At 43.8% G+C, this 27,142-nt stretch overlaps 1 protein-coding gene across 1 annotated transcript in view; it reads right to left on the reverse strand.

Moving 5' to 3' along the window:
* The window catches only part of LOC139373818 (zinc finger transcription factor Trps1-like), a 219,415-nt gene that overhangs the window by 187,268 nt on the left and 5,005 nt on the right, over positions 1 to 27,142 (reverse strand). Inside the window, exon 2 of the mRNA XM_071114858.1 lies at positions 24,810 to 25,098. Coding sequence (XP_070970959.1) covers positions 24,810 to 24,822 — 13 coding nt within the window. The 5' untranslated portion in view covers positions 24,823 to 25,098. The remainder of the gene's footprint in view (positions 1 to 24,809; positions 25,099 to 27,142) is intronic.

Below are 27,142 nucleotides of genomic sequence, written 5' to 3' on the forward strand. Positions count from 1 at the left end.
TACAGCTCCTCTCTCCCTCCTTCTCTGAAAACCATGACGGAAATGTACTGCTGTTGCGAGGCTTCGACGCCATTTAATGATGCAACACAATTGTGGTCTGATGACAATTCAATTTAGATTTGCTGTCACAATATCAGTCAGACAATTTCAAACACAATTTCAAACACAATGTCAAACACTGCGTCAAACACTGTGTCAAACACGGTGTCAAACACAGCTCCACATTCCATTGTCACTTTCAGCCGATTGTGTTGAACTAAAAGGACAGCTGTTTGCGTGTAAATGCTTTATCAGCCAACACTAGGATGACCACGCACAGCCTTGGTGATCAAAGTGTTCTTGATGAAGTCATTTCATAAACAGAGTCACCTGACAACTTATGGTTCAAAACAGTGCTGCCCAAAATGACCTACTAGGTCGTCGAGCTAAACGTTGCATGACAACTTATTGTATTCTGTTCGCCCAACATATTGTGTGATTCTCTTCATCCTTTTCCCATGTCATTAGGTTCATCCATAAGCCGGACATCATGCTGGACAGGTTGTCTACGGGACTCCAGTGTTCCCCAACATGCAGGTTGAACCCAGATAAGTCTGAATAAAGGGTTGAACCCAGATAAGTCTGAATAAAGGGTTGAACCCAGATAAGTCTGAATAAAGGGATGAACCCAGATAAGTCTGAATAAAGGGTTGAACCCAGATAAGTCTGAATAAAGGGATGAACCCAGATAAGTCTGAATAAAGGGTTGAACCCAGATAAGTCTGAATAAAGGGTTGAACCCAGATAAGTCTGAATAAAGGGTTGAACCCAGATAAGTCTGAATAAAGGGATGAACCCAGATAAGTCTGAATAAAGGGTTGAACCCAGATAAGTCTGAATAAAGGGATGAACCCAGATAAGTCTGAATAAAGGGATGAACCCAGATAAGTCTGAATAAAGGGTTGAACCCAGATAAGTCTGAATAAAGGGTTGAACCCAGATAAGTCTGAATAAAGGGATGAACCCAGATAAGTCTGAATAAAGGGTTGAACCCAGATAAGTCTGAATAAAGGGATGAACCCAGATAAGTCTGAATAAAGGGTTGAACCCAGATAAGTCTGAATAAAGGGATGAACCCAGATAAGTCTGAATAAAGGGTTGAAACCAGATAAGTCTGAATAAAGGGTTGAAGTCTGAATAAAGGGTTGAACCCAGATAAGTCTGAATAAAGGGTTGAACCCAGATAAGTCTGAATAAAGGGTTGAACCCAGATAAGTCTGAATAAAGGGATAAACCCTAGATAAGTCTGAATAAAGGGTTGAACCCAGATAAGTCTGAATAAAGGGATGTCTAGGACAGTGGTACAGATGATCAGTCCTAATACATTCACTACTTTCTTCCACCTGTAAGAAAAGTGAGTGAACTGAAAATAACCCATCACACGATGACACTGCAACCCCCCCCCCTCTCTCTCTCTCTTTATTATCCCCCCCCCCCCCCTCTCTCTCTCTCTCTCTCTCTCTCTCTCTGCTTCTCTCTTTATTATCCTCCCCCCTCTCTCTGCTTCTCTCTTTATTACCCCCCTCCCCTCTCTCTCTCTCTCTCTCTCTCTCTCTCTGCTTCTCTCTTTATTACCCCCCCCCTCTCTCTCTGCTTCTCTCTTTATTACCCCCCCCTCTCTCTCTCTGCTTCTCTCTTTATTATCCTCCCCCCCTCTTTCTCTGCTTCTCTCTTTATTATCCCCCCCCCCTCTCTCTCTGCTTCTCTCTTTATTATCCCCCCCCCCTCTCTCTCTGATTCTCTCTTTATTATCCCCCCCTCTCTCTCTGCTTCTCTCCCCCCCCCTCTCTCTCTCTCTCTCTCGCTCTCTTTATTATCCTCCCCCCTCTCTCTCTTTCTCTCTCTCCCCCTCTCTCTCTGCTTCTCTCTTTATTATCCTCCCCCCTCTCTCTCTGCTTCTCACTTTATTATATCCCCCCCTCTCTCTCTGCTTCTCTCTTTATTATCCTCCCCTCCCCCCCCCTCTCTCTCTCTCTCTCTGCTTCTCTCTTTATTATCCTCCCCCTCTCTCTCTGCTTCATTCTTTATTATCCTCCCCCTCCCCCCCTCTCTCTCTCTCTCTGCTTCTCTCTTTATTATCCTCCCCCTCCCCCCCCTCTCTCGCTCTCTCTCTCTCTCTGCTTCTCTCTTTATTATCCTCCCCCCCTCTCTCTGCTTCTCTCTTTATTATCCCCCCCTCTCTCTGCTTCTCTCTTTATTGCCCCCCCCCCTCTCTGCTTCTCTCTTTATTATCCTCCCCCCCTCTCTCTCTGCTTCTCTCTTTATTATCCCCCCTCTCTCTCTGCTTCTCTCTTTATTATCCTCCCCCACTCTCTCTCTCTGCTTCTCTCTTTATTATCCTCCCCCTCTCTCTCTCTCTCTCTCTCTCTCTCTCTCTCTCTCTCTCTGCTTCTCTCTTTATTATCCTCCCCCCTCTCTCTCTGCTTCTCTCTTTATTATCCTCCCCCTCTCTCTGCTTCTCTCTCTATTATCCCCCCCCCCTCTCTCTCTCTCTCTCTCTGCTTCTCTCTTTATTATCCTCCCCTCCCCCCGACTTGCCCTCTTTGCACTCAATCAGCGCTCGCTGGAACAACAGAGAACAACTGCTTCCTCTACACTTCCTGTGATCACAGGGTCCAAGCTGTCAGTTGGGGACAGGGGTCGCGCGCTACGGAGAAACACCGCAGATAACAGGCCGAGGACAGAGAGAGAGACTGAAACTGTGTGTGTGTAATGTTTACTGTTAATGTCTGGTTGTTGTTGTCTTTGTTGGTTTTGTTAAAGTTTGTTTTACCTGCTTTGGAAATGTAAACACGTTTCCTATGCCAATAAAGCCCCTATGAATTGAATTGAGATGAGGGCTGGGAGAGAGAGAGCTGGGAGAGAGAGGATGGCTTGCAGAGGTAGAGGAGGACTGGAAGAGAGAGGACTGGGAGAGAGAGGACTGGGAGAGAGAGGACTGGGAGAGAGAGGATGGCTTGCAGAGGTAGAGGAGGACTGGGAGAGAGAGGATGGCTTGCAGAGGTAGAGGAGGACTGGGAGAGAGAGGATGGTTTGCAGAGGTAGAGGAGGACTGGGAGAGAGAGGACTGGCTTGGAGAGAGAGGACTGGGGGAGAGAGAGGACTGGGGAGAGAGAGGATGGCTTGCAGAGGTAGAGGAGGACTGGGAGAGAGAGGATGGTTTGCAGAGGTAGAGGAGGACTGGGAGAGAGAGGACTGGGAGAGAGAGGACTGGGAGAGAGAGGACTGGGAGAGAGAGGACTGGGAGAGAGAGGACTGGGAGAGAGAGGATGGCTTGCAGAGGTAGAGGAGGACTGGGAGAGAGAGGACTGGGAGAGAGAGGACTGGGAGAGAGAGGGGAGAGAGAGGATGGCTTGCAGAGGTAGAGGAGGACTGGGAGCACAATTAGACCCAACCAAATCATGAGAAAACAAAAAGATAATTACTTGACACATTGGAAAGAATTAACAAAAAAACAAAGCAAACAGGAATGCTAGGTAGCCTAGTGGTCAGTGCGTTGGGCCTGTAACCAAAAGGTGGCTGGATCGAATCCCCGAGCGGACAAGGTAAAAATCTGATGTTCTGCCACTGAGCAAGGCACTTAACCCACTGTTCCCTGGGGGCCGTGGATGTTGATATAAGGCAGCCCCCTGCACCTCTCTGATTCAGAGGGGTTGGGTTAAATGAGGAAGACACATTTCAGTTGAATGCATTCAGTTGTACAACTGACTAGGTATCCCTCTTTCCCCTAAACAGAGATTAAATTAAGGAAAGTTTTGACTATGTACAGACTCAGTGAGGCCACTGAGAAGACAGGCTATGTGCACACTGCCCACAAAATGAGGTGGAAATTGAGCTGCACTTCCTAACCTCCTGCCAAATATATGACCATATTAGAGACACATATTTCTCACAGATCCACAAAGAATTCCAAAAAGAACCTGACTTTGATAAACTCTCATATCTATTGGGTGAAGTACCACAGTGTGCCGTCACAGCAGCAAGATTTGTGACCTGATGCCACAAGAAAAGAGCAAACAGTGAAGAATAAATCCCATTTTAAATGCAATATTTATTTTGCAATATTTATTTTGCCTTTTTGTACTTTAACTATTTGCACATAATATGACATTTGAAATGTCTTTATTATTTTTGAACTTTTGTGAGTGTAATGTTTACTGTACATTTTTATTGTTTATTATCTACTTCACTTGCTTTGGCAATGTTAACATATGTTTCCCATGACAATAAAGCCCTTAAATTGAATTTAACTGAGAGATGACTGGGAGAGAGAGGAGGGCAGGGAGAGAGAGGAGGACTGGGGTAGAGAGAAGCAACTGGGAGAGAGAGGAGGACTGGGAGGGAGAGGCAACTGGGTGAGAGAGGAGGACAGGGAAAGAGAGGAGGACTGGGAGAGAGGAGGACTGTGAGATAGAGGAAGACTGGGAGTGAGAGGAGGACTGGGAGTGATAGGAGGACTGTGAGAGAGAGGAATACTGGGAAAGAGAGGAATACTGGGAGAGAGAGGAGGACTGGGAGAGTAGAGGAGAACAGGGGTAAAGAGAGGACTGGGAGAGAGAGGAGGACTGGGAGATAGAGGAAGACTGTGAGAAGTAGAGGAGGGCTGGGAGAGATAGAGGAAGACTGGGAGAGAAAGGAGGACTGGGAGAGAAAGGAGGACTGGGAGAGAAAGAAGGACTGGGAGAGAAAGGAGGACTGGGGTAGAGAGAGGAAGACTGGGAGAGAGGAGGACTGGTAGAGAAAGGCAACTGGGTGAGAGAGGAGGACTGGGAGATAGAGGAGGACTGGGAGAGAGAAGAGGACTGGGAGAGAGAGGAGAACTGGGAGAAAAAGGAGGACTGGGAGAGAGAGGAAGACTGGGAGAGAGAGGAGGGCTGGGAGAGAGAGGAGGACTGGGAGAGAGAGGAGGACTGGGAGAGAGAGGAGGACTGGGAGAGAGAGGAGGACTGGGAGATAGAGGAAGACTGGGAGAAGTAGAGGAGGGCTGGGAGAGAGAGGAGGACTGGGAGATAGAGGAAGACTGGGAGAGAGAGGAGGACTGGGAGAAAAAGGAGGACTGGGAGAGAGAGGAAGACTGGGAGAGAGAGGAGGACTGGTAGATAGAGGAGGACTGGGAGAGAGAAGAGGACTGGGAGAGAGAGGAGAACTGGGAGAAAAAGGAGGACTGGGAGAGAGAGGAAGACTGGGAGAGAGAGGAGGACTGGGAGAGAGAGGAGGACTGGGAGAGAGAGGAGGACTGGGAGAGAGAGGAGGACTGGGAGAGAGAGGAGGACTGGTAGAGAAAGGCAACTGGGTGAGAGAGGAGGACTGGGAGATAGAGGAGGACTGGGAGAGAGAAGAGGACTGGGAGAGAGAGGAGAACTGGGAGAAAAAGGAGGACTGGGAGAGAGAGGAAGACTGGGAGAGAGAGGAGGGCTGGGAGAGAGAGGAGGACTGGGAGAGAGAGGAGGACTGGGAGAAAGAGGAGAACTGGGAGATAGAGGAAGACTGGGAGAAGTAGAGGAGGGCTGGGAGAGAAAGGAGGACTGGTAGAGAGAGGCAACTGGGTGAGAGAGGAGGACTGGGAGATAGAGGAGGACTGGGAGATAGAGGAGGACTGGGAGAGAGAGGAGGACTGGGAGAGAGAGGCAGAGAGTGGAAGTGTGTAGAAGTTATTGAGTAGTAAAATAAAGCAGACAAACTTCCTGTTGATTTACAACATCCTTGTTTACATCATAGTCACTGTTGTCCTGTTGCTGCATCGCTTTAAACATGCAATCAAATTCAATGAGCATATCAGACACAGATCTCTTCCTGTCAAACTATTGGAAAGACCTGAAAACACATATCTCACGTTATGAATATCTAACTGTGACATAGTCTAGCTAACTGCAGACTGTCACAATCCCTCTCAGTTCCACCCAGTTAGACCTCTCCTTGTCTGTCAGTAAGGAGGCATACAGTCATTCCTCTCTCAGCCGTGAGTCAAAAATCCAACGGATCAAACAACACCCAAGGCTAGGCACTATTCCTAAAAATATACAGCATTTAGCAACAGGAAAGACGCAGGCAAGCAGGCACATTGCTCAATCCTCATCTTAACAGGGTTTGCAGTGTGATTTAATCCCTTCTGCTTGTGCACCATCTTTTTCCTTTGTGTGTGTGTGTGTGTGTGTGTGTGTGTGTGTGTGTGTGTGTGTGTGTGTGTGTGTGTGTGTGTGTGTGTGTGTGTGTGTGTGTGTGTGTGTGTGTGTGTGTGTGTGTGTCTGTGTGTGTGTGTGTGTGTGTGTGTGTGCGTGCATTCGTGTGTGTGTGTGTGTGTGTGTGTGTGTGTGTGTGTGTGTGTGTGTGTGTGTGTGTGTGTGTGTGTGCGTGCATTCGTGTGTGTGTGTGCGTGCGTGCGTGCGCGTGTGTGTGTGGGTGTGTGTGTGTGTGTGTGTGTGTGTGTGGTGTGTGCTGTTTGCATGTGTGTGTGTACGGGCTGCCCTCAAATCACAGTATTAGAGTTTTGCCGGGAAGCTCACTGTCTCACATATAGGTTTACAGGCTAGCAAATGTACTCTGGCCTAGTGATGCTTTTGAACTTTCCTGTGAAGGTCTTTCAGACAGTTAAGAGGTCTGCACATTTCCTTTCCTCTGTCCTACTTGATGATTTTAATGGTTATGAGCTTTATATGATTGCCAGTTGCTGCTCTCTGGCCAACGTCTTACCCAGAAGGCTATGAGGACCGTGCCAAGGGACAGCAAACACAAAATCACAAGATCCTTTGAGAGAATCTGTGTAACCTCTCTGTAGAGAATCTTCTTGTACAATATCTGGCACCGCTACAAGCATTTCAGAGTGGAGAATCTGCACCAAGAAAAATCTTCGGCGAACTGTGTCAATGCTAAGCATTTCAGAGTGAAGGATCTGCACCAAAAAAAATCTTCGGTGAACTGTGTCATTGCTAAGCATTTCAGAGTGAAGGATCTGCACCAAAAAAAATCTTCGGTGAACTGTGTCATTGCTAAGCATTTCAGAGTGAAGGATCTGCACCAAAAAAAATATTTGGTGAACTGTGTCATTGCTAAGCACTTCTGACCAAAGATCAGACACTAGCCTACCTAACAACAACAAAGCTACGATTTTCCAACCAGTCAGATAGAAGCTGAGCCGTTACAGCTACAGTGTAAAACTGAGTGTGTTTGTGTGTGTGTGTGCGTGTGTGTGTGCGCGTGCGTGTGCGTGTGTGTGTGTGTGTGTAACTGAGTATAAACCACAGCCTCAGACATTTCCCTTCTGAGTGAAGTCGCATGCCGTTACTCCACCAGAAGACATCTACCCCCATTGTCTCCGACACATCCAGTCGATGCAGAGTAACAGGAGGTGAAGCATTCCTGTTAATCACACGAGTGAAAAAACGAAGGCTACAGTTGAGGTTGGGGTGCAGTTCTCAGAAAGCAGAGAATTAAATGGTATATTTCTTTACACTGCTATTCACTTTATGATTGTAAAGAAAAAGCTGAAAAGGTTGTCCTTCTTTTTCTCAGAGCCATGTCGAAGATATAACGTCTATATAACATATATATGTCACGTCTATGTCACGTCTATGTCACATCTATATAAAGTCTATTTAACATCTATACAACTTCTATATAACATATATGTAACATCAATATTATGTCTACATAACGTCTACATAACATCTACATAACAGCTATGTCACGTCTATGTCACGTCTATGTAACGTCTATGTGTTTGTGTCAAGGGGCATAACACTCCTATATCGCCCCTAGTTTTCTCACAACCTTAAACATTTTGAGCAATACTACCACCACAAGGGGAAAATACAAGCTAGAGTACAACTTCCCCTATATACCATTAACATGCACATGCACCTGGTGTATGAAGAAAAATGTTATCAGGGATATTTTCCAAGGAGATCATCTGTAGAAGGGTGATGTTTCCCACTGTCGAACCCAAAGGAGCATCGCTCTGGAGCAGTGGATATGAATGGTGGACGAGGTGTGAGGAAAGATAAGGCCTGAATCATATACAGTTGAAGTCAGAAGTTTACATACACTTAGGTTGGAGTCATTAAAACTCATTTTTCAAACACTCCACAAATGTCTTGTTAACAAACTATAATTTTGGCAAGTCGGTTAGGATATCTATTTTGTGCATGACACAAGTCGTTGTTCCAACAATTGTTTACAGACAGATTATTTCACTTATAATTCACTGTATCACAATTCCAGTGGGGCAGAAGTTTACATACACTAAGTTGACTGTGCCTTTAAACAGCTTGGAAAATTCCAGAAAATGATGTCATGGCTTTAGAAGCTTCTGATAGGCTAATTGACATCATATGAGTCAACTGGAGGTGTACCTGTGGATGTATTTCAAGGCCTACCTTCAAACTCAGTGCCTCTTGCTTGAAATCATGGGGAAATCAAAAGAAATCAGCCAAGACCTCAGCAAAACAAAAGTCTGGTTCATCCTTGGGAGCAATTTCCAAATGCCTGAAGGTACCACGTTCATCTGTACAAACAATAGTACACAAGTATAAACACAATGGGACCACGCAGCCGTCATACCGCTCAGGAAGGAGAAGCGTTCTGTCTCCTAGAGATGAACGTACTTTGGTGCGAAAAGTGCAAATCAATCCCAGAACAACAGCAAAGGACCTTGTGAAAATGCTGGATGAAAAAGGTACAAAAGTATCTATATCCACAGTAAATCGAGTCCTACAGTATATCGACATAACCTGAAAGGCCGCTCAGCAAGGAAGAAGCCACTGCTCCAAAACGGCCATAAAAAAGCCAGACTACGGTTTGCAACTGCACATGGGGACAAAGATCTCACTTTTTGGAGAAATGTCCTCTGGTCTGATGAAACAAAAATAGAAATGTTTGGCCATAATGACCATCGTTATGTTTGGAGGAAAAAGGGGAGGCATGCAAGCCGAAGAACACCATCCCAACCGTGAAGCACAGGGGTGGCAGCATCATGTTGTGAGGGTGCTTTTCTGCAGGAGGGACTGGTGCACTTCACAAAATAGATAGCACCATGAGGATGGAAAATTATGTGGATATATTGAAGCAACATCACAAGACATAAGTCGGGAAGTTAAAGCTTGGTCGCAAATGTATCTTCCAAATGGACAACGACCCCAAGCATACTTCCAAAGTTGTGGCAAAATGGCTTAAGGACAACAAAGTCAAGGTATTGTAGTGGTCATCACAAAGCCCGGACCTCGATCCTATAGAAACTGTGTGGGCAGAACTGAAAAAGCGTGTACGATCAAGGAGGCCTACAAACCTGACTCAGTTACACCAGCTCTGTCAGGAGGAATGGGCCAAAATTCACCCAACTTATTGTGGGAAGCTTGTGGAAGGCTACCCAAAACTTTTGACCCAAGTTAAACAATTTAAAGGCAATGCTACCAAATACTAATTGAGTGTATGTAAACTTCTGACCCACTGGGAATGTGATGAAAGAAATAAAAGCTGAAATAAATCATTCTCTCTACTATTATTCTGACATTTCACATTCTTAAAATAAAGTGATGATCCCAACTGACCTAAGACAGGGAATTTTAAACTATGATTAAATGTCAGGAATCGTGAAAAAACTGAGTTTAAATGTATTTGGCTAAGGTGTATGTTAACTTCCGACTTCAACTCTATCTACTGCCTCTATATTCTGCTCATATGAGCAATGATTCTCCAGAGGGCTTCCCATTATGATGTCATCTCTGTCATAGTTTCTGACCATATTATGATGTCATCTCTGTCATAGTTCCAGAACATATTATGATGTCATCTCTGCCATAGTTCCAGATCCTTCCACACCCCTGAGGGAACTACGCCTAGTTCGTATTTGTAATGACAGACAGTAGTCTTGTGTTCTTTTACTGTGTTTCAGACTTTTATAGTAGTTATTCTCTACTATTTGCTTTGGCTTTGTGACTGTGTGTCTTCCTGTCTGTGGCTCTGTACGTGAGGTGGATGGGTAGTTCAATTCACACTCAATCAATACAGATTGAAGTGTAGGCCACATATTGAGCTTCAAAACACATTCTATTCTGGCGATATGAATGGAGTTACTGTTTGGAAAATGTGTCTGCCTCTGGTTCACACAGGTCTGAGTCAGACAGTTTTAGTTGGAAAGCGAGACTTAGAAGGTCTAATCTTTCCTACATGTCACATCAGGATCATGACGTTGTTACTGAATAAGATAGACCATCCCAAAGAATTATGAATATCATCGCCATCCTTAACATTTGAATTAGCAAAAAGGTGATTACCGAACTGGTGCATCAAGATGTTTCTATCAGCTTAATTCATGGATGATCTACTGTTATGATGCAGAGCCTTGAGTGACTGTAGTCAAACCATAATGACTGTACCACACCCAAGGAACTAGAAGCCCAGTGGTCCCCCTATATTCATTTCGATGGCATCCCAATGGAATCCTGGGATGCGGCAGATCGCCTAGTGGTTAGAGTGTTGGGCCAGTAACTGAAAAGTTGCTGGATCAAAGCTGGTAAAAGTCTGTCGTTCTGCCCCTGAACAAGTCAGTTAACCCACTGTTCCTAGGCCGTCACTGTAAATAAGAATTTGATCTTAACTGACTTCCCTAGTTAAATAAAGGTTAAATAAAGGTTAGACTTAAAAGATGGCATCCCAAGTGGAACAGCGGTCTAAGACACTGCATCTCAGTGCTAGAGGTGTCACTACAGACCCTGGTTTGATTCCAGGCTGTATCACAACCGTCCGTGATTGGGAATCCCACAGGGCGGTGCATAATTGGCCCAATATTGTCTGGGTTAGGGGAAGGTTTGGCCGGGGTAGGCCGTCATTGTAAATAAGAATTTTGTTCTTAACTGACTTGCCTAGTTAAATTTAAAAAAAACATAGAGTATCGCATTTAGAATTGCAGGAAACTAGCTTTAAAACTTTAAATGTTCTCTCCACCCAATGGCACAATGTGTAGAATTGCAGGAAACTAGCTTAAAAACTTTAAATGTTCTCTCCACCCAATGGCACAATGTGTAGAATTGCAGGAAACTAGCTTAAAAACTTTAAATGTTCTCTCCACCCAATGGCACAATGGGTAGAATTGCTGGAATTTTTCTTTAAAACAGCGAAATATTGTCTCTGCAGCCAAGAGGGGAGCCACTAAAATGTCTGGTCTGAGACGGCGCCATTGGCAACTCACTCTACCATACCTCTTATAAACACTGATAAGCCTAACACCTACTATGATTTGGCTATGACACGCCAAGCACAACAAGCTCTAGCTAGGTGTGGCCTACAGTGTGTACTGTGTAGCCCAACTCGAAGGAACAAGAGTTTTTTGCACTGAAAGGATTCAATAATGGCGACCTCAAAGCGGAGGTCAACAAAGGCTCACAAGGACTTTAAATAAAAGTGCAGATGCAAATTGGAACATGCATTTTCAGTTTGTCATCATCAGCGCTTGGACTCAAGGGAGACTATAGTACCATAGATCAGTAACTAATTCTTTACAATATATATATATATATATGCCATTTAGCAGACACTTTTTTCCAGACAGACACAGACAGACATTCAGACACAGAGACAGACATGCCTGTGAGACAGACAGACAGACAGACAGACAGACAGACATGGCTGTGAGACAGACAGACAGACAGACAGACAGACACAGAGACAGACATGCCTGTGAGACAGACAGACAGACAGACAGACAGACAGACAGACACATACATGGCTGTGACAGACAGACAGACAGACAGACAGACAGACAGACAGACAGACAGACAGACAGAGACATGGCTGTGAGACAGACAGACAGACAGACAGACAGACAGACAGACAGACAGACACAAACATGGCTGTGAAACAGACAGACAGACAGACAGACAGACAGACAGACAAACACAGAGACAGACATGCCTGTGAGACAGACAGACAGACAGACAGACAGACAGACATGGCTGTGAGACAGACAGACAGACAGACAGACAGACAGACAGACAAGAGACAGACAGACACAGACATGGCTGTGAAACAGACAGATAGACAGACAGACAGACAGACAGACAGACAGACAGACAGACAGACATTCAGACACAGAGACAGACATGCCTGTGAGACAGACAGACAGACAGACAGACAGACAGACAGACAGACAGAGACAGACAGACACAGACATAGCTGTGAAACAGACAGACAGACAGACAGACAGACAGACAGACAGACACGGCTGTGAGACAAACAGACAGACAGACAGACAGACAGACAGACAGACAGACAGACAGACAGACATGGCTGTGAGACAGACAGAAGGACAGACAGACAGACAGACAGACATGGCTGTGAGACAGACAGACAGACAGACAGACAGACAGACAGACAGACAGACAGACAGACAGACATGGCTGTGACTATATTAAGTACACATTAGAGTTTCGGTCTGAATGGATGACTACAGAAGCACCCAGTGACCCTCATCCACAAATATTACACCCTATACTTCACACCATCCCAGGGGTAATGAACAGGAAGGGAGGACCATACTGTCTTCATTGGCTACGCTGTAGATTCCCTTTCCTCTTACACCTGACTCCCATTTCCAGCTAACCTATCGTCCACAACAGTTGAGCAGGTGATCTGGACTTGAGGGCTGATGTCCCGAAGAGATCACCTTACCGGCAACACAGGAGACCCTCATAATATACAGACAGACCATTTTCAAAATACTGAGATCTGTTTACGTCTGAAAGTGATTTCAGACACAATCTCTCGTGACAAAACAGGACTATTTGCTTTCATAAACCAGGTGGTTCGAGCCCTGAATGCTGATTGGCTGAAAGCCGTGGTGTATCAAACTGTATACTATGGGTTGCGTTGTGCATAGGAATAGTCCTTATTCATGGTATATTGTCCATATTCTTTATTTAACCTAATATCATATACCAAACCACACCTCGTCTGGCCTTATTGCTTAACTCTAGCATTACATAAACACTGGTGTCTGGGGTGTGTATGCAAGGGTGTGTGTCTCTCCTCTCTCTTTCTCTCATTACCACTCTCCTCTCTCTAGGCTCCGGGCATGCACTGACTCATCAATATGAGAGGAGTGGCAGCACCATAAAAGTGTTCTCCTGTCTCCCAACAGAGCGGCTTCCCTGCCAGTCTCTCTGCCCCCCAAACAGAAAGCTGACCCTGTCCCAGTCTCTCTGCCACCCAAACAGAAAGCTGACCCTGTCCCAGCCTCTCTGCCCCCCAAACAGAAAGCTGACCCTGTCCCAGTCTCTCTGCCACCCAAACAGAAAGCTGGCCCTGTCCCAGTCGCTCTGCCACCCAAACAGAAAGCTGACCCTGTCCCAGCCTCTCTGCCACCCAAACAGAAAGCTGACCCTGTCCCAGCCTCTCTGCCCCCCAAACAGAAAGCTGACCCTGTCCCAGTCTCTCTGCCCCCCAAACAGAGCTGCTTCCCTGCCAGTCTCTCTGCCACCCAAACAGAAAGCTGACCCTGTCCCAACCTCTCTGCCCCCCAAAAAAGGGCTGCCGCCCTGCCAGTCTTTCTGCCTCTCTCCATACAGCAGTTAGCTACTTCCCTCCCAGTCTCTCTCCATACAGCAGTTAGCTACTTCCCTCCCAGTCTCTCTCCATACAGCAGTTAGCTACTTCCCTCCCAGTCTCTCTCCATACAGCAGTTAGCTACTGCCCTCCCAGTCTCTCTCCATACAGCAGTTAGCTACTTCCCTCCCAGTCTCTCTCCATACAGCAGTTGGCTACTTCCCTCCCAGTCTCTCTCCATACAGCAGTTGGCTGGGGCTGGGGGTGTGGCGGGGGTGTGGCTGCGTTGAACAGACAGGTGGGAATGTCTTGTAGAGATTTGTATGGTCTTGGAATTCTTTCCAACCCCAGTGTCAGTTCCTTGCTCCTCATCTACAGGGCCAACTGTCCACTTAAATCATCAGTTCAGGCTCCCTGTACAAAAAGGGTCTTGGGTTGAGTTTTGGCTTGTCCCAGGCAACTTTTTGTCAACTCCTAGATGTACGAATAAGAACAATATCAGATAAGTCTCGCAGGAAATCTATAAACATTTACATTTTCTTTCAAGTGCTGTTTATGGATATTTTATCTCCTATCTAGGAGGTTAAGAACATGGTGAAAACAGACGCAGGCAGGAGGAATCCTGGGTAGACGGTGAATCAAAACGCGGCAGGCCTGACAGCGACCCCGGCCTGTTGACCATAATAGGTGCTGAGAGGGTTTGGTGGAGCGACTGCAGACCCAGTCTCTGTCTGGTCCACAGGAATGCCTGAAGAGTTATGGGATGGTACCAGCGCTGGGGGTGGGAGAGATTGAGCTACCAACCGTATGTCTCTTATGACAGGAAACCGACAGCAACCAGAGCAGGGTTCATGCTGGGAGAGAGGAGAGAGGGAGGAGTAAGGGAGGAGAGAGAGAGGAGAGGGGAGAAAGGGGCTTGGAGGTTTCTCTGTAGGGTCTGTCGAGGCAAGGGGACCATCTTCTCTGCTGCCTGAAGCCCAGTATTGAACTACTAAAGGTCTGCTCTATACTAGCAATAAATTACCACAGGTCTGCTCTATACTAGCAATAAATTACCACAGGTCTGCTCTATATTAATATTAATATACTACAGGTCTGCTCTATATTAGTATTAATATACTACAGGTCTGCTCTATACTAGCAATAAATTACTACAGGTCTGCTCTATACTAGCAATAAATTACCACAGGTCTGCTCTATACTAGCAATAAATTACCACAGGTCTGCTCTATATTAGTATTAATATACTACAGGTCTGCTCTATATTAGTATTAATATACTACAGGTCTGCTCTATATTAGTATTACTATACTACAGGTCTGCTCTATACTAGCAATACATTACCACAGGTCTGCTCTATATTAGTATTAATATACTACAGGTCTGCTCTATATTAGTATTCATATACTACAGGTCTGCTCTATACTAGCAATACATTACCACAGGTCTGCTCTATATTAGTATTAATATACTACAGGTCTGCTCTATATTAGTATTACTATACTACAGGTCTGCTCTATACTAGCAATACATTACCACAGGTCTGCTCTATATTAGTATTAATATACTACAGGTCTGCTCTATATTAGTATTAATATACTACAGGTCTGCTCTATATTAGTATTAATATATTACAGGTCTGCTCTATATTAGTATTCATATACTACAGGTCTGCTCTATATTAGTATTAATATACTACAGGTCTGCTCTATATTAGTATTAATATACTACAGGTCTGCTCTATACTAGCAATAAATTACTACAGGTCTGCTCTATACTAGCAATAAATTACCACAGGTCTGCTATATACTAGCAATAAATTACCACAGGTCTGCTCTATAATAGCAATAAATTACCACAGGTCTGCTCTATATTAGTATTAATATACTACAGGTCTGCTCTATATTAGTATTAATATACTACAGGTCTGCTCTATATTAGTATTACTATACTACAGGTCTGCTCTATACTAGCAATACATTACCACAGGTCTGCTCTATATTAGTATTCATATACTACAGGTCTGCTCTATATTAGTATTCATATACTACAGGTCTGCTCTATACTAGCAACACATTACCACAGGTCTGCTCTATATTAGTATTCAATTGTCATAGGTCTGCTCTATATTAGTATTAATATACTACAGGTCTGCTCTATATTAGTATTCATATACTACAGGTCTGCTCTATACTAGCAATACATTACCACAGGTCTGCTCTATATTAGTATTAATATACTACAGGTCTGCTCTATATTAGTATTCATATACTACAGGTCTGCTCTATACTAGCAACACATTACCACAGGTCTGCTCTATATTAGTATTCATATACTACAGGTCTGCTCTATATTAGTATTCAATTGTCACAGGTCTGCTCTATATTAGTATTAATATACTACAGGTCTGCTCTATATTAGTATTCATATACTACAGGTCTGCTCTATACTAGCAATACATTACCACAGGTCTGCTCTATATTAGTATTAATATACTACAGGTCTGCTCTATATTAGTATTCATATACTACAGGTCTGCTCTATACTAGTATTAATATATTACAGGTCTGCTCTATATTAGTATTCAATTGTCACAGGTCTGCTCTATATTAGTATTCAATTGTCACAGGTCTGCTCTATATTAGTATTCATATACTACAGGTCTGCTCTATACTAGTATTAATATATTACAGGTCTGCTCTATATTAGTATTAATATACCACAGGTCTGCTCTATATTAGTATTAATATACTACAGGTCTGCTCTATATTAGTATTAATATACTACAGGTCTGCTCTATATTAGTATTCATATACTACAGGTCTGCTCTATATTAGTATTAATATACTACAGGTCTGCTCTATATTAGTATTAATATACTACAGGTCTGCTCTATAAACGACTACAGGTCTGCTATATAAACTACTACAGGTCTGCTATATAAACTACTACAGGTCTGCTATATAAACTACTACAGGTCTGCTCTATAAACTACTACAGGTCTGCTATATAAACTACTACAGGTCTGCTATATAAACTACTACAGGTCTGCTATATAAACGACTACAGGTCTTCTCTATAAACTACTACAGGTCTGCTATATAAACTACTACAGGTCTGCTATATAAACGACTACAGGTCTGCTCTATAAACTACTACAGGTCTGCTATATAAACTACTACAGGTCTGCTCTATAAACTACTACAGGTCTGCTATATAAACGACTACAGGTCTGCTATATAAACGACTACAGGTCTTCTCTATAAACTACTACAGGTCTGCTATATAAACTACTACAGGTCTGCTATATATACGACTACAGGTCTTCTCTATAAACTACTACAGGTCTGCTATATAAACTACTACAGGTCTGCTATATAAACGACTACAGGTCTTCTCTATAAACTACTACAGGTCTGCTATATAAACTACTACAGGTCTGCTCTATTGCAATTAGTGGATTAGGCTATTTCAGCCACACCCGTTGCTGACAGGTGTATAAAATAGAGCACACTGACATGCAATCTCCATAGACAAACACTGCCAGTAGAATCGCCTTACTAAAGAGCTCAGTGACATTAAACGTGGCACCGTCATAGGATCCAACGAGTCAGTTCGTCAAATTTCTGCCCCGGTCAAATGTAAGTGCTGTTATTATGAAGTGGAAATGTCTAGGAGCAACAGCGGCTCAGCCACGAAGTGGTGGGTCACACAAACTCACAGAACGGGAGTGCTGAAGTGCATAAAAATCATCTGTCCTCAGTTGCAACACCGAGATCCAAACAACAGTGGGTTAACGGCCTTGTTCAGGGGCAGAACGACCTTGTCAGCTCAGGGATTCGATCCAGCAACCTTTTGGTTACTTGCCCAACGCTCTAACCACTAGGCTACCTGCCGCCCAGCATTTCAACATCTGGGTTTGGCAGATGACAGGAGAATGCTGCCCGGATGCATAGTGCCAACTGTAAAGTTTGGTGGAGGAGGAATAACGGTCTGGGGTTGTTTTTGTGGTTCGGTCTAGGCCCCTTAGTTCCAGTGAAGGGAAATCTTAACACATACAATGACATTCTAAAGGATTCTGTGCTTCCAACTTTATGGCAACTTTATGGCAACCGTTTTGGAAGGACCCTTTCCTATTTCAGCATGACAGTGCCCAAAACGAGGTCCATGCAGAAATGTTTTGTCGAGACTGGTGAGGAAGAATTTGACTGGCCTGCACAGAGACCTGACCTCAACCCCGTCAAAGACCTTTGGGGAGAATTGAAACGCCAACTGCGAGCCAGGCCTTATCGCCCAACATCAGTGCCCAACCTCACTAATGCTCTTGTGTCTGAATGAAAGCAAATCTTCTCCGCAGCAATGTTCCAACATCTAGTGGAAAGCCTTCTCAGAAGGGTGGAGGCTGTTATAGCAACAAAGGGGGACCAACTCCATATTAATGCCCATCATTTTGGAATTAGATGCTTGATGTGCAGGTGTCCACATACTTTTGGTAATGTGGTGTAGTTTGAGGCAGAGAAATATAGAACACAATCGGTCTCTACCACCGAATGCAGTTCAGGGGTTCAGGTATCTGTGACCCCTAATGTAAAGGCAGGGGGATAATAACCCCTAATGTAAAGGCAGAGGAATAATAACCCCTAATGTAAAGGCAGAGGAATAATAACCCCTAATGTAAAGGCAGAGGGATAATAACCCCTAATGTAAAGGCAGAGGGATAATAACCCCTAATGTAAAGGCAGAGGAATAATAACCCCTAATGTAAAGGCAGAGGGATAATAACCCCTAATGTAAAGGCAGGGGGATAATAACCCCTAATGTAAAGGCAGAGGGATAATAACCCCTAATGTAAAGGCAGAGGGATAATAACCCCTAATGTAAAGGCAGAGGAATAATAACCCCTAATGTAAAGGCAGAGAGATAATAACTCCTAATGTAAAGGCAGAGGGATAATAACCCCTAATGTAAAGGCAGAGGGATAATAACCCCTAATGTAAAGGCAGAGGAATAATAACCCCTAATGTAAAGGCAGAGGATTCAGACTGCTTCTGAGTTTAGCAGCCACACATACAGTAGACTACCCTGAGAGACTCAGAATAGCTTCCTCTACCCCAAACCTTCAATTTGCAAAAGAAAGAAGGCTTTTCAACCAGGTTGAATATTGTCAAACGTAATGCTCGTCTTCTCCATGTTGTGGCAACACCTAGACTTGTGAATTGGCCTTTCTGTGGAGGTAAGATCATGTTGGGCTGAGAGGGGATCATTTGGAGGGTTTGGGGAAGCAACCTCACCAGGAAAGAGTGGTTCTTACGGTTCTTAATTGCTTTGGCAAGTGAAGAGACTTGTCTTTGGACACACGTAAATTCAACTGCACCAGGTCAGTATTTAACAAGTTACATTTTCACATCAGGCTACTACTGGCCACATGACATTCCAGTAGTGACCAGCGGGATAGGATACTGTGACTAGGATACCTGGAGGATCATGGGTAGTCATGTAACAAGGAAGGAATGCAATCTCTGTCACCTGGCAACCTGAAATGGAACCCCACCAAAAATAGCCTGGCAACGCAGAATTCCTCAACAATGTACAGTTTGGAATTGTGGCAAAGCGGCTCAATACAGTTCTGGTGCTGATCCTGACCAGACTCCTCCTATGTGTGAACAATGTGGTCGGGTCCATTTAGTTACGGCTGGTATTTTTGCATCTGCATTTAGACGCACAAAAAAAAAAGATCCTTTAATTGAAGGGGGTTTGACTCAAGACACTTTGTTTTTGCAGCTTCACTGCAGCGGCCGTCCCCCTTTTTCTTAGCTCCTTTTGGGGCTTTGTTTCCACCACCATATGGTGCAGACCTCATGGAAGCAATCCACTAAAAACAACAGGCCTGCACTTACCCATTTATTTTCTAACGCCACAAGAGAATGAATCGCTCTCTTGTTTATGCATTCTGCAAATGACCCAGGATAATTTCTTGTTCTCAAACTAATTAGATTAGTTCAGTGGGTTTCAGGGTTATTGCAATAAGGTGCATGAGAATGAGGGGGAGATGACGGCGTAATCAGCCAGCAGCATTCAACCTTTCCTTCCTTAATGAGCAGGTTCACACCACCCCTTCTACAACTCTAAGGCATTAAACACACAGAGAATCTCACTGCCAATAGACTGCCGATAGACTGCCGATAGACTGCCGGTAGACTGCCGATAGACGGCCGGTAGACTGCCGATAGATGGCCGATAGACTGCCGATAGACTGCCGATAGACTGCAGATAGACTTATCACAGTTCCTTCTCTTGTTAGATGAAAAGAGCTACCTGCTGCGCACCGACCCGGCAGTGACGTACCAACCCGGCAGTGACCAACCGACCCGGCAGTGACGTACCAACCCGGCAGTGACCAACCGACCCGGCAGTGACGTACCGACCCGGCAGTGACATACCGACCCGGCAGTGACCAACCGACCCGGCAGTGACGTACCGACCCGGCAGTGACGTACCGACCCGGCAGTGACCAACCGACCCGGCAGTGACCAACCGACCTGGCAGTGACCAACCGACCCGGCAGTGAGCAACCGACCCGGCAGTGACGTACCGACCCGGCAGTGACGTACCGACCCGGCAGTGACCAACCGACCCGGCAGTGACGTACCGACCCGGCAGTGACCAACTGACCCGGCAGTGACCAACCGACCCGGCAGTGACGTACCGACCCGGCAGTGACGTATCGACCCGGCAGTGACCAACCGACCCGGCAGTGACCAACCGACCTGGCAGTGACCAACCGACCCGGCAGTGACGTACCGACCCGGCAGTGACCAACCGATCCGGCAGTGACCAACCGACCCGGCAGTGACGTACCGACCCGGCAGTGACCAACCGACTATACCGACCGACTATAACAGAGATGCTCGTCAGCGGCCAACAACTTGACTTTGTGCCAATCAGAGAGCACGAAGCCAACCCAAAAAGGGTGAAAGATAGAACATCTATGGATGAGCCAGTCACACTTCATATGCAATGTAGGCTATGAGATGGTAGCTAGCTCAGTGCACAGACACAATGCACACAACACTGGCAAGGTACAACAACGAAGTTCTACAAAATACCAAACATTACGCCAGATAGCTTGCAATCTCTTAACCCACCTAAGCAATATGCATGGATATGCATTGGCAAGCAATGCTACTACCACCTTCTAGTTTGGGGTATTTTCAAAGGTAACAACCCCAATTTCAGCCTTTGTCCAACCCATTCAATAAAAATGTTTTAAAAATGCATTCAGGTGAGAGGTTGTGGGTGGGGGAACTTGCTCATAAATGTTCATTGTAGGGGGTGGGTAAACATAGCTGTACCTGATCCCAACACTTTTTCACTAAAGCATACATACCAGAAGTCCACTGGCACGCTCTGGTAATAAAATGATGTGCATCACAAGCAAATACGGCTCTGGATAGTTAGCTCACAGTGGTAAGACAATGAGTTCCTGACATCTATTGCCACTTGCAGTGTAAGGCTGAATCCCCCATGGGATGCAAACAAAATGTTTAAATGTGGGCTGTGTTGGGAAGAAAAGTGCAATCATCACCTTGAAAATGAAAATTAAGTGCTCAATTCAATCCAACCCATATTGCAGTATTTACCATGTAGCTCTTTTTCCTGTGGTCAATGTAACTCACAGATTGTTCTTGGGTACTGTATTAAAAACCTACAACTACTACCAGGGTGACCCCCCTTCACAGCTAGGCTTTCACTTTTCAATTAAAAGTGTGTGGGCACGAAATTAATATTGTAAATTAGAACTCACAATTATGGAACTATGGGGAAACTGTCTTAGCAGACGGCGCTACCAGACATCTATCAGGATGATGACTTCACACTCAGTACTCTGAATCAGCTCAGGTAACATGTTAAATAAATCCACTGATGTACCTGATGTCCCACATATAGGTCATGTACTTTAGTCTAACATCTAGAAGCAAGCCAATCACTTTTTACAAACATCTACCAAGGTAAACGTAGGATGGGATAAATAACACACAAAAAATAAGTATTCAAAACAATCTTGTGTTTTCCTTCTTTGGGCCTATGTTTTCTATGGCTGAGCTGATCATGAGAATAACACTCGAAACACTTGAATGCATGTTTCATTGGTTGTTAATAATAGCTCAGCTGTCTCTGTGAAGCACAACTGAAAGCTTTAAGAACCAACTGAAAGCTTTAAGAACCAACTGAAAGCTCTAAGAACCAACTGAAAGCTTTAAGAACGAACTGAAAGCTCTAAGAACCAACTGAAAGCTCTAAGAACCAACTGAAAGCTTTAAGAACCAACTGAAAGCTCTAAGAACCAACTGAAAGCTCTAAGAACCAACTGAAAGCTTTAAGAACCAACTGAAAGCTCTAAGAACCAACTGAAAGCTTTAAGAACCAACTGAAAGCCTTAAGAACCAACTGAAAGCTTTAAGAACCAACTGAAAGCTCTAAGAACCAACTGAAAGCTCTAAGAACCAACTGAAAGCTTTAAGAACCAACTGAAAGCTCTAAGAACCAACTGAAAGCTCTAAGAACCAACTGAAAGCTTTAAGAACCAACTGAAAGCTCTAAGAATCAACTGAAAGCTCTAAGAACCAACTGAAAGCTTTAAGAACCAACTGAAAGCTCCAAGAACCAACTGAAAGCTCTAAGAACCAACTGAAAGCTTTAAGAACCAACTGAAAGCTCTAAGAACCAACTGAAAGCTTTAAGAACCAACTGAAAGCCTTAAGAACCAACTGAAAGCTCTAAGAACCAACTGAAAGCTCTAAGAACCAACTGAAAGCTCTAAGAACCAACTGAAAGCCTTAAGAACCAACTGAAAGCTCTAAGAACCAACTGAAAGCTCTAAGAACCAACTGAAAGCTCTAAGAACCAACTGAAAGCTTTAAGAACCAACTGAAAGCTCTAAGAACCAACTGAAAGCTCTAAGAACCAACTGAAAGCTTTAAGAACCAACTGAAAGCTCTAAGAACCAACTGAAAGCTCTAAGAACCAACTGAAAGCTTTAAGAACCAACTGAAAGCTCTAAGAACCAACTGAAAGCTTTAAGAACCAACTGAAAGCTCTAAGAACCAACTGAAAGCTTTAAGAACCAACTGAAAGCTCTAAGAACCAACTGAAAGCTCTAAGAACCAACTGAAAGCTTTAAGAACCAACTGAAAGCTCTAAGAACCAACTGAAAGCTTTAAGAACCAACTGAAAGCTTTAAGAACTAACTGAAAGCTCTAAGAACCAACTGAAAGCTTTAAGAACCAACTGAAAGCTCTAAGAACCAACTGAAAGCTCTAAGAACCAACTTAAATCTTTAAGAACCAACTGAAAGGTATAAGAACCAACTGAAAGCTTTAAGTTAAGCCCATTATAACACAGAGGTAATGTTATTTCTCAAGTACAGACACATTTTCTGTTTTGAGTAGTCTGGATGGGTTAAGAGAGCATATATTAAACATTACACAAATCTACTGAAATCGCTAGACAGTCAGGAGAAAACGTTTCTGCAGCGTTAACAAATACATTTTCTCGTAATAGCTGTTAATTATCACGTTTAATATTTCGATCTGGATGAGGAGAACATTATCAACTATGACACACATTTTGAGATACGTCACTTAAGGTGACGCCAAACCGCCAGCTGTGTGGACACTTTCCAAACTTAATAAGAGTATTAGATTTCTGTGCTCATTGCTCTTCAATGCCATAGTGCAATGCACAGCAAAGGGCACAACACTTGTACTGACGCTGAGTATTTAGAAAGAAACAGCATAAATGACTGAGTCCTTGTGACAAAAAACAAGCACCGCAGTTATTGAATAATTACCATAAATGTTGAAATATTGTAGTGTCCTTATCAAGAGTGATAACCTGCCACTTGATGGCAATGCTAGCATTGACCAAAATACAAGTATAAATAAGGACACTGTTTCATGCGAGGCAAATTGATATGTTAAGAAAGATGACAGGTGTTGGTTCACATCTAATTAGACTCATCTATCTTCATAATTAATTATTCCTCAGCAGTTCATGGCAAAGGCAAAGCAGCACTCCTGTTGCATCTGTCAATGCCATGCAATATTGTTCTAGGCTATACAAGCAATACATACTGCCAGTAACTTACTACTACCTACCCTGCAAAATCACCTGAAACGTTGTCCTTCCTACCCTGCAAATTCACCTGAAACTTTATCCTTCCTACCCTGCAAATTCACCTGAAACGTTGTCCTTCCTACCCTGCAAAATCACCTGAAACTTTATCCTTCCTACCCTGCAAATTCACCTGAAACTTTATCCTTCCTACCCTGCAAATTCACCTGAAACTTTATCCTTCCTACCCTGCAAATTCACCTGAAACTTTATCCTTCCTACCCTGCAAATTCACCTGAAACTTTATCCTTCCTACCCTGCAAATTCACCTGAAACTTTATCCTTCCTACCCTGCAAATTCACCTGAAACTTTATCCTTCCTACCCTGCAAATTCACCTGAAACTTTATCCTTCCTACCCTGCAAAATCACCTGAAACTTTATCTTTCCTACCCTGCAAATTCACCTGAAACGTTGTGTCTCAGTATGTGAAATTAACTTCAGGTATGAGTCCTGTTACTGTTATCTGTCAATAACATGAAATACTGTTGTCTATATGTACTGCCAGTAACTGTGTGTCTCAGTATGAATAAACGTTAGGTATGACTAAGCTGTAACAACACTGTAGAAACCTACTTTATAGCAACAACCTCCTGGAACGTTTTGTAAACGATCAGATCATAAAGATACAGACAATAAAACTGTCAGTTGACCCATCTAGACAAGAACAGAGTGAACGGAGAACGTACCATGAGCATGTGTGTGGTCCAGGGGGAGGTCGAAACATTAAGTAAGTCAATATAGACAACATTCCACATAATAAGCTCTACAAATACAGATGGTACTGCCTTCAACACCAGATCAAAATGCTGGAATATACCACAGCTAAGAACATAAAACTGCTAAAAAGAAGCCGAACAAAACAACTCCACAACAACGAGGATTAAGCTACAGTTCGATAAAATATATTTTGAGAACCCTGTGACTCGGTTTTCGAAAAAGATTGAAAAAAAAGTGTTTACAATAATTCATAATTTGGGTATCGGCTGACTTGAAACCATTTCAAATTACGCGAAAATAAACAATATTCACATTTTTCTAATCCTACAACAAGAGAGATCATACCTCTGCTGAGCATTGGGTTAGCGCATTATCAGCACAGATTCCACAGGGAGAAAGATTATCAGGGTAGCATCAACATCCAGGGTCCCTGCTTCTTGACTGAGGTATCCTTAATTCCACGTCCATGCCGGAGATTCATTTATTCCATTGTCTTTTCTTTGGTCTTGTTGTTGTTGGCGGCAGGGTCTTTCTGAAGTTTGTAAAAGTTGTCTCTCTTCTTCCACGTGTGTCTTCAGAGGTCACAGGTCATAGCAGTCCTGGGTTCCACTGGAGCACACATCACAACGCTTCTCTCTCTGCAATCACACCCCATAAAAAAAAAGGAAACACGTAAAAATCAAGGAAGCACAAAAAAAGTGAAATCAACACAATATATTCTTTAAAGTCTACATGTACCTTAACATGTATGCACATTAAACATGCAAGTAAACCTCTAAATTTGTCTCAAAACAATAGCTATAAAGATATCTATAACAATAGCTATAATAAGTCATAAAACGTATGAAGGCCATACTGACCGACATTTTGCCTTCCATGTGATTTCGAGAGAGAGAACAATGATCAGTAAAAACACAAATTAATGACGCGGTCATTACAAATCAGAGTCAGTCCTGTGCAAGGCATCATCCAACTGCCGGGCTGTCGGTCTCATGAATGAATAGGAGCTCTAATGGTAGACCCTCTGGCAAACCAAATTGGATACAGGAAAACAAACCTTCCCCAGGAACACTGTTTTCTCCAACTCTTCTCGACGACTCATCCTGTCCAACCTGTCTGAGATGTAATGGCCTATGCCGTGCCCACTACAGGAGAAAAACACTGAACAATAGTGGAGGAAATAAAGAACACACCCTGATAGACAGATCATGAACACAGAGGCTAAACTGACTCATCAGAGTTCTAAAGTGGAGAAGAGAGGAGAGGAGAGGAGAGGAGAGGAGAGGAGAGGAGAGGAGAGGAGAGGAGATAACCAAAATTTTTTGCATACTCTGCTCCTAATCAATAGGTTTATCTGTGTCTGAGTGATGGTTAAGGGAATTTCTAAGCTGGCTAGCCCAAAGTGCATTATGGAAGTCCTAAGATAAAACACAAACACACACAAACACAACTTCTAAGTCTGGTGTAGAAAAGAGGTGCGGATTCTTATGTGATAAAGGGCTAATCCTGATCTAAACCTACAAGAAATGTCTACCAGACACAGACAGCAGGTCTGGAAACGTAGGCCTCTTGATTTATCCCTAATATAAAACAGAAAGTGTCTAGGCCCACATCATTACACCTTCCCAAACCACACCATAGGCCACTGCTGCATACAGAGCCCAGTACAAGCCACCCCCATCCATATGACTGGAGGAGGTACAACAAGCAATTGTTCAAATACTGACTTGCTTTAACAGGTGAACACACTCAGGGGGCTTCCCAAGTGGCGCAGCGGTCTAAGGTACTGTATCTCAGTGCTAGAGGGGTCACTACAGACCCTGGTTCAATTCCTGGCTGTATCACAAACGGCCGTGATTAGGAGTCCCATAGGGCGGAGCACAATTGGCCCCGCGTCATCCAGGTTAGGGTTTGGCCGGGGTAGGGCATCATTGTAAATAAGAATTTGCTCTTAACTGACAAGAACAAGGCCCACTTTCTGTCCCTTTGAGAGCCTGTTGTTCAGAATATATGAAAAACATGTTTCTGTTAAATGCAACAGTTGTGTGAAATAAAATAACTATTACAGGTTATTGACAGTGGGACAGACTTTTTAAAACAAACCAAAAGAAAAGAATAAGCTGTATAAACAACTATTATAGGCTACTCTAACCCGGACCCATTTTCCCACAAACCTGGAAAAAAACTATACTGAACAAAAATATAAACGCAACAAGTCACATGTTGGTCTCGTGTCTCATGAGCTGAAATAAAAGATCCCAGAAATGTTTCATATGCACAAAAGCTTATTTTTCTCAAATTTTGTGCAGAAATTTGTTTACATCCCTGTTAGTGAGCCTCAAGTTTTGAGGGAGCGTGCAATTGGCATGCTGACTGCAGGAATGTCCACCAGAGCTGTGGCCAGAGAATTGTATGTTAATTTCTCTACCATAAGAGAAATTGAGAAATTTCTAGAGAAATTGGCAACACGTCCAACCGGCCTGCAGACCACATGTATGGGGTCGTGTGGGTGAACGGTTTGCTGACGTCAACGTTGTGAACAGAGTACCCCATGGTAGCAGTGGAGTTATGGTATGGGCAGGTATAAGCTACGGGCAACAAACACAATTGCATTTTTGTCGATGGCAATTTGAATGCACAGAGATGATTAAGTTAACTGATTTCCTTATATGAACTGT

Source organism: Oncorhynchus clarkii, chromosome 18 (genome assembly GCF_045791955.1).
Source record: "Oncorhynchus clarkii lewisi isolate Uvic-CL-2024 chromosome 18, UVic_Ocla_1.0, whole genome shotgun sequence".
NCBI lineage: Eukaryota > Metazoa > Chordata > Actinopteri > Salmoniformes > Salmonidae > Oncorhynchus > Oncorhynchus clarkii.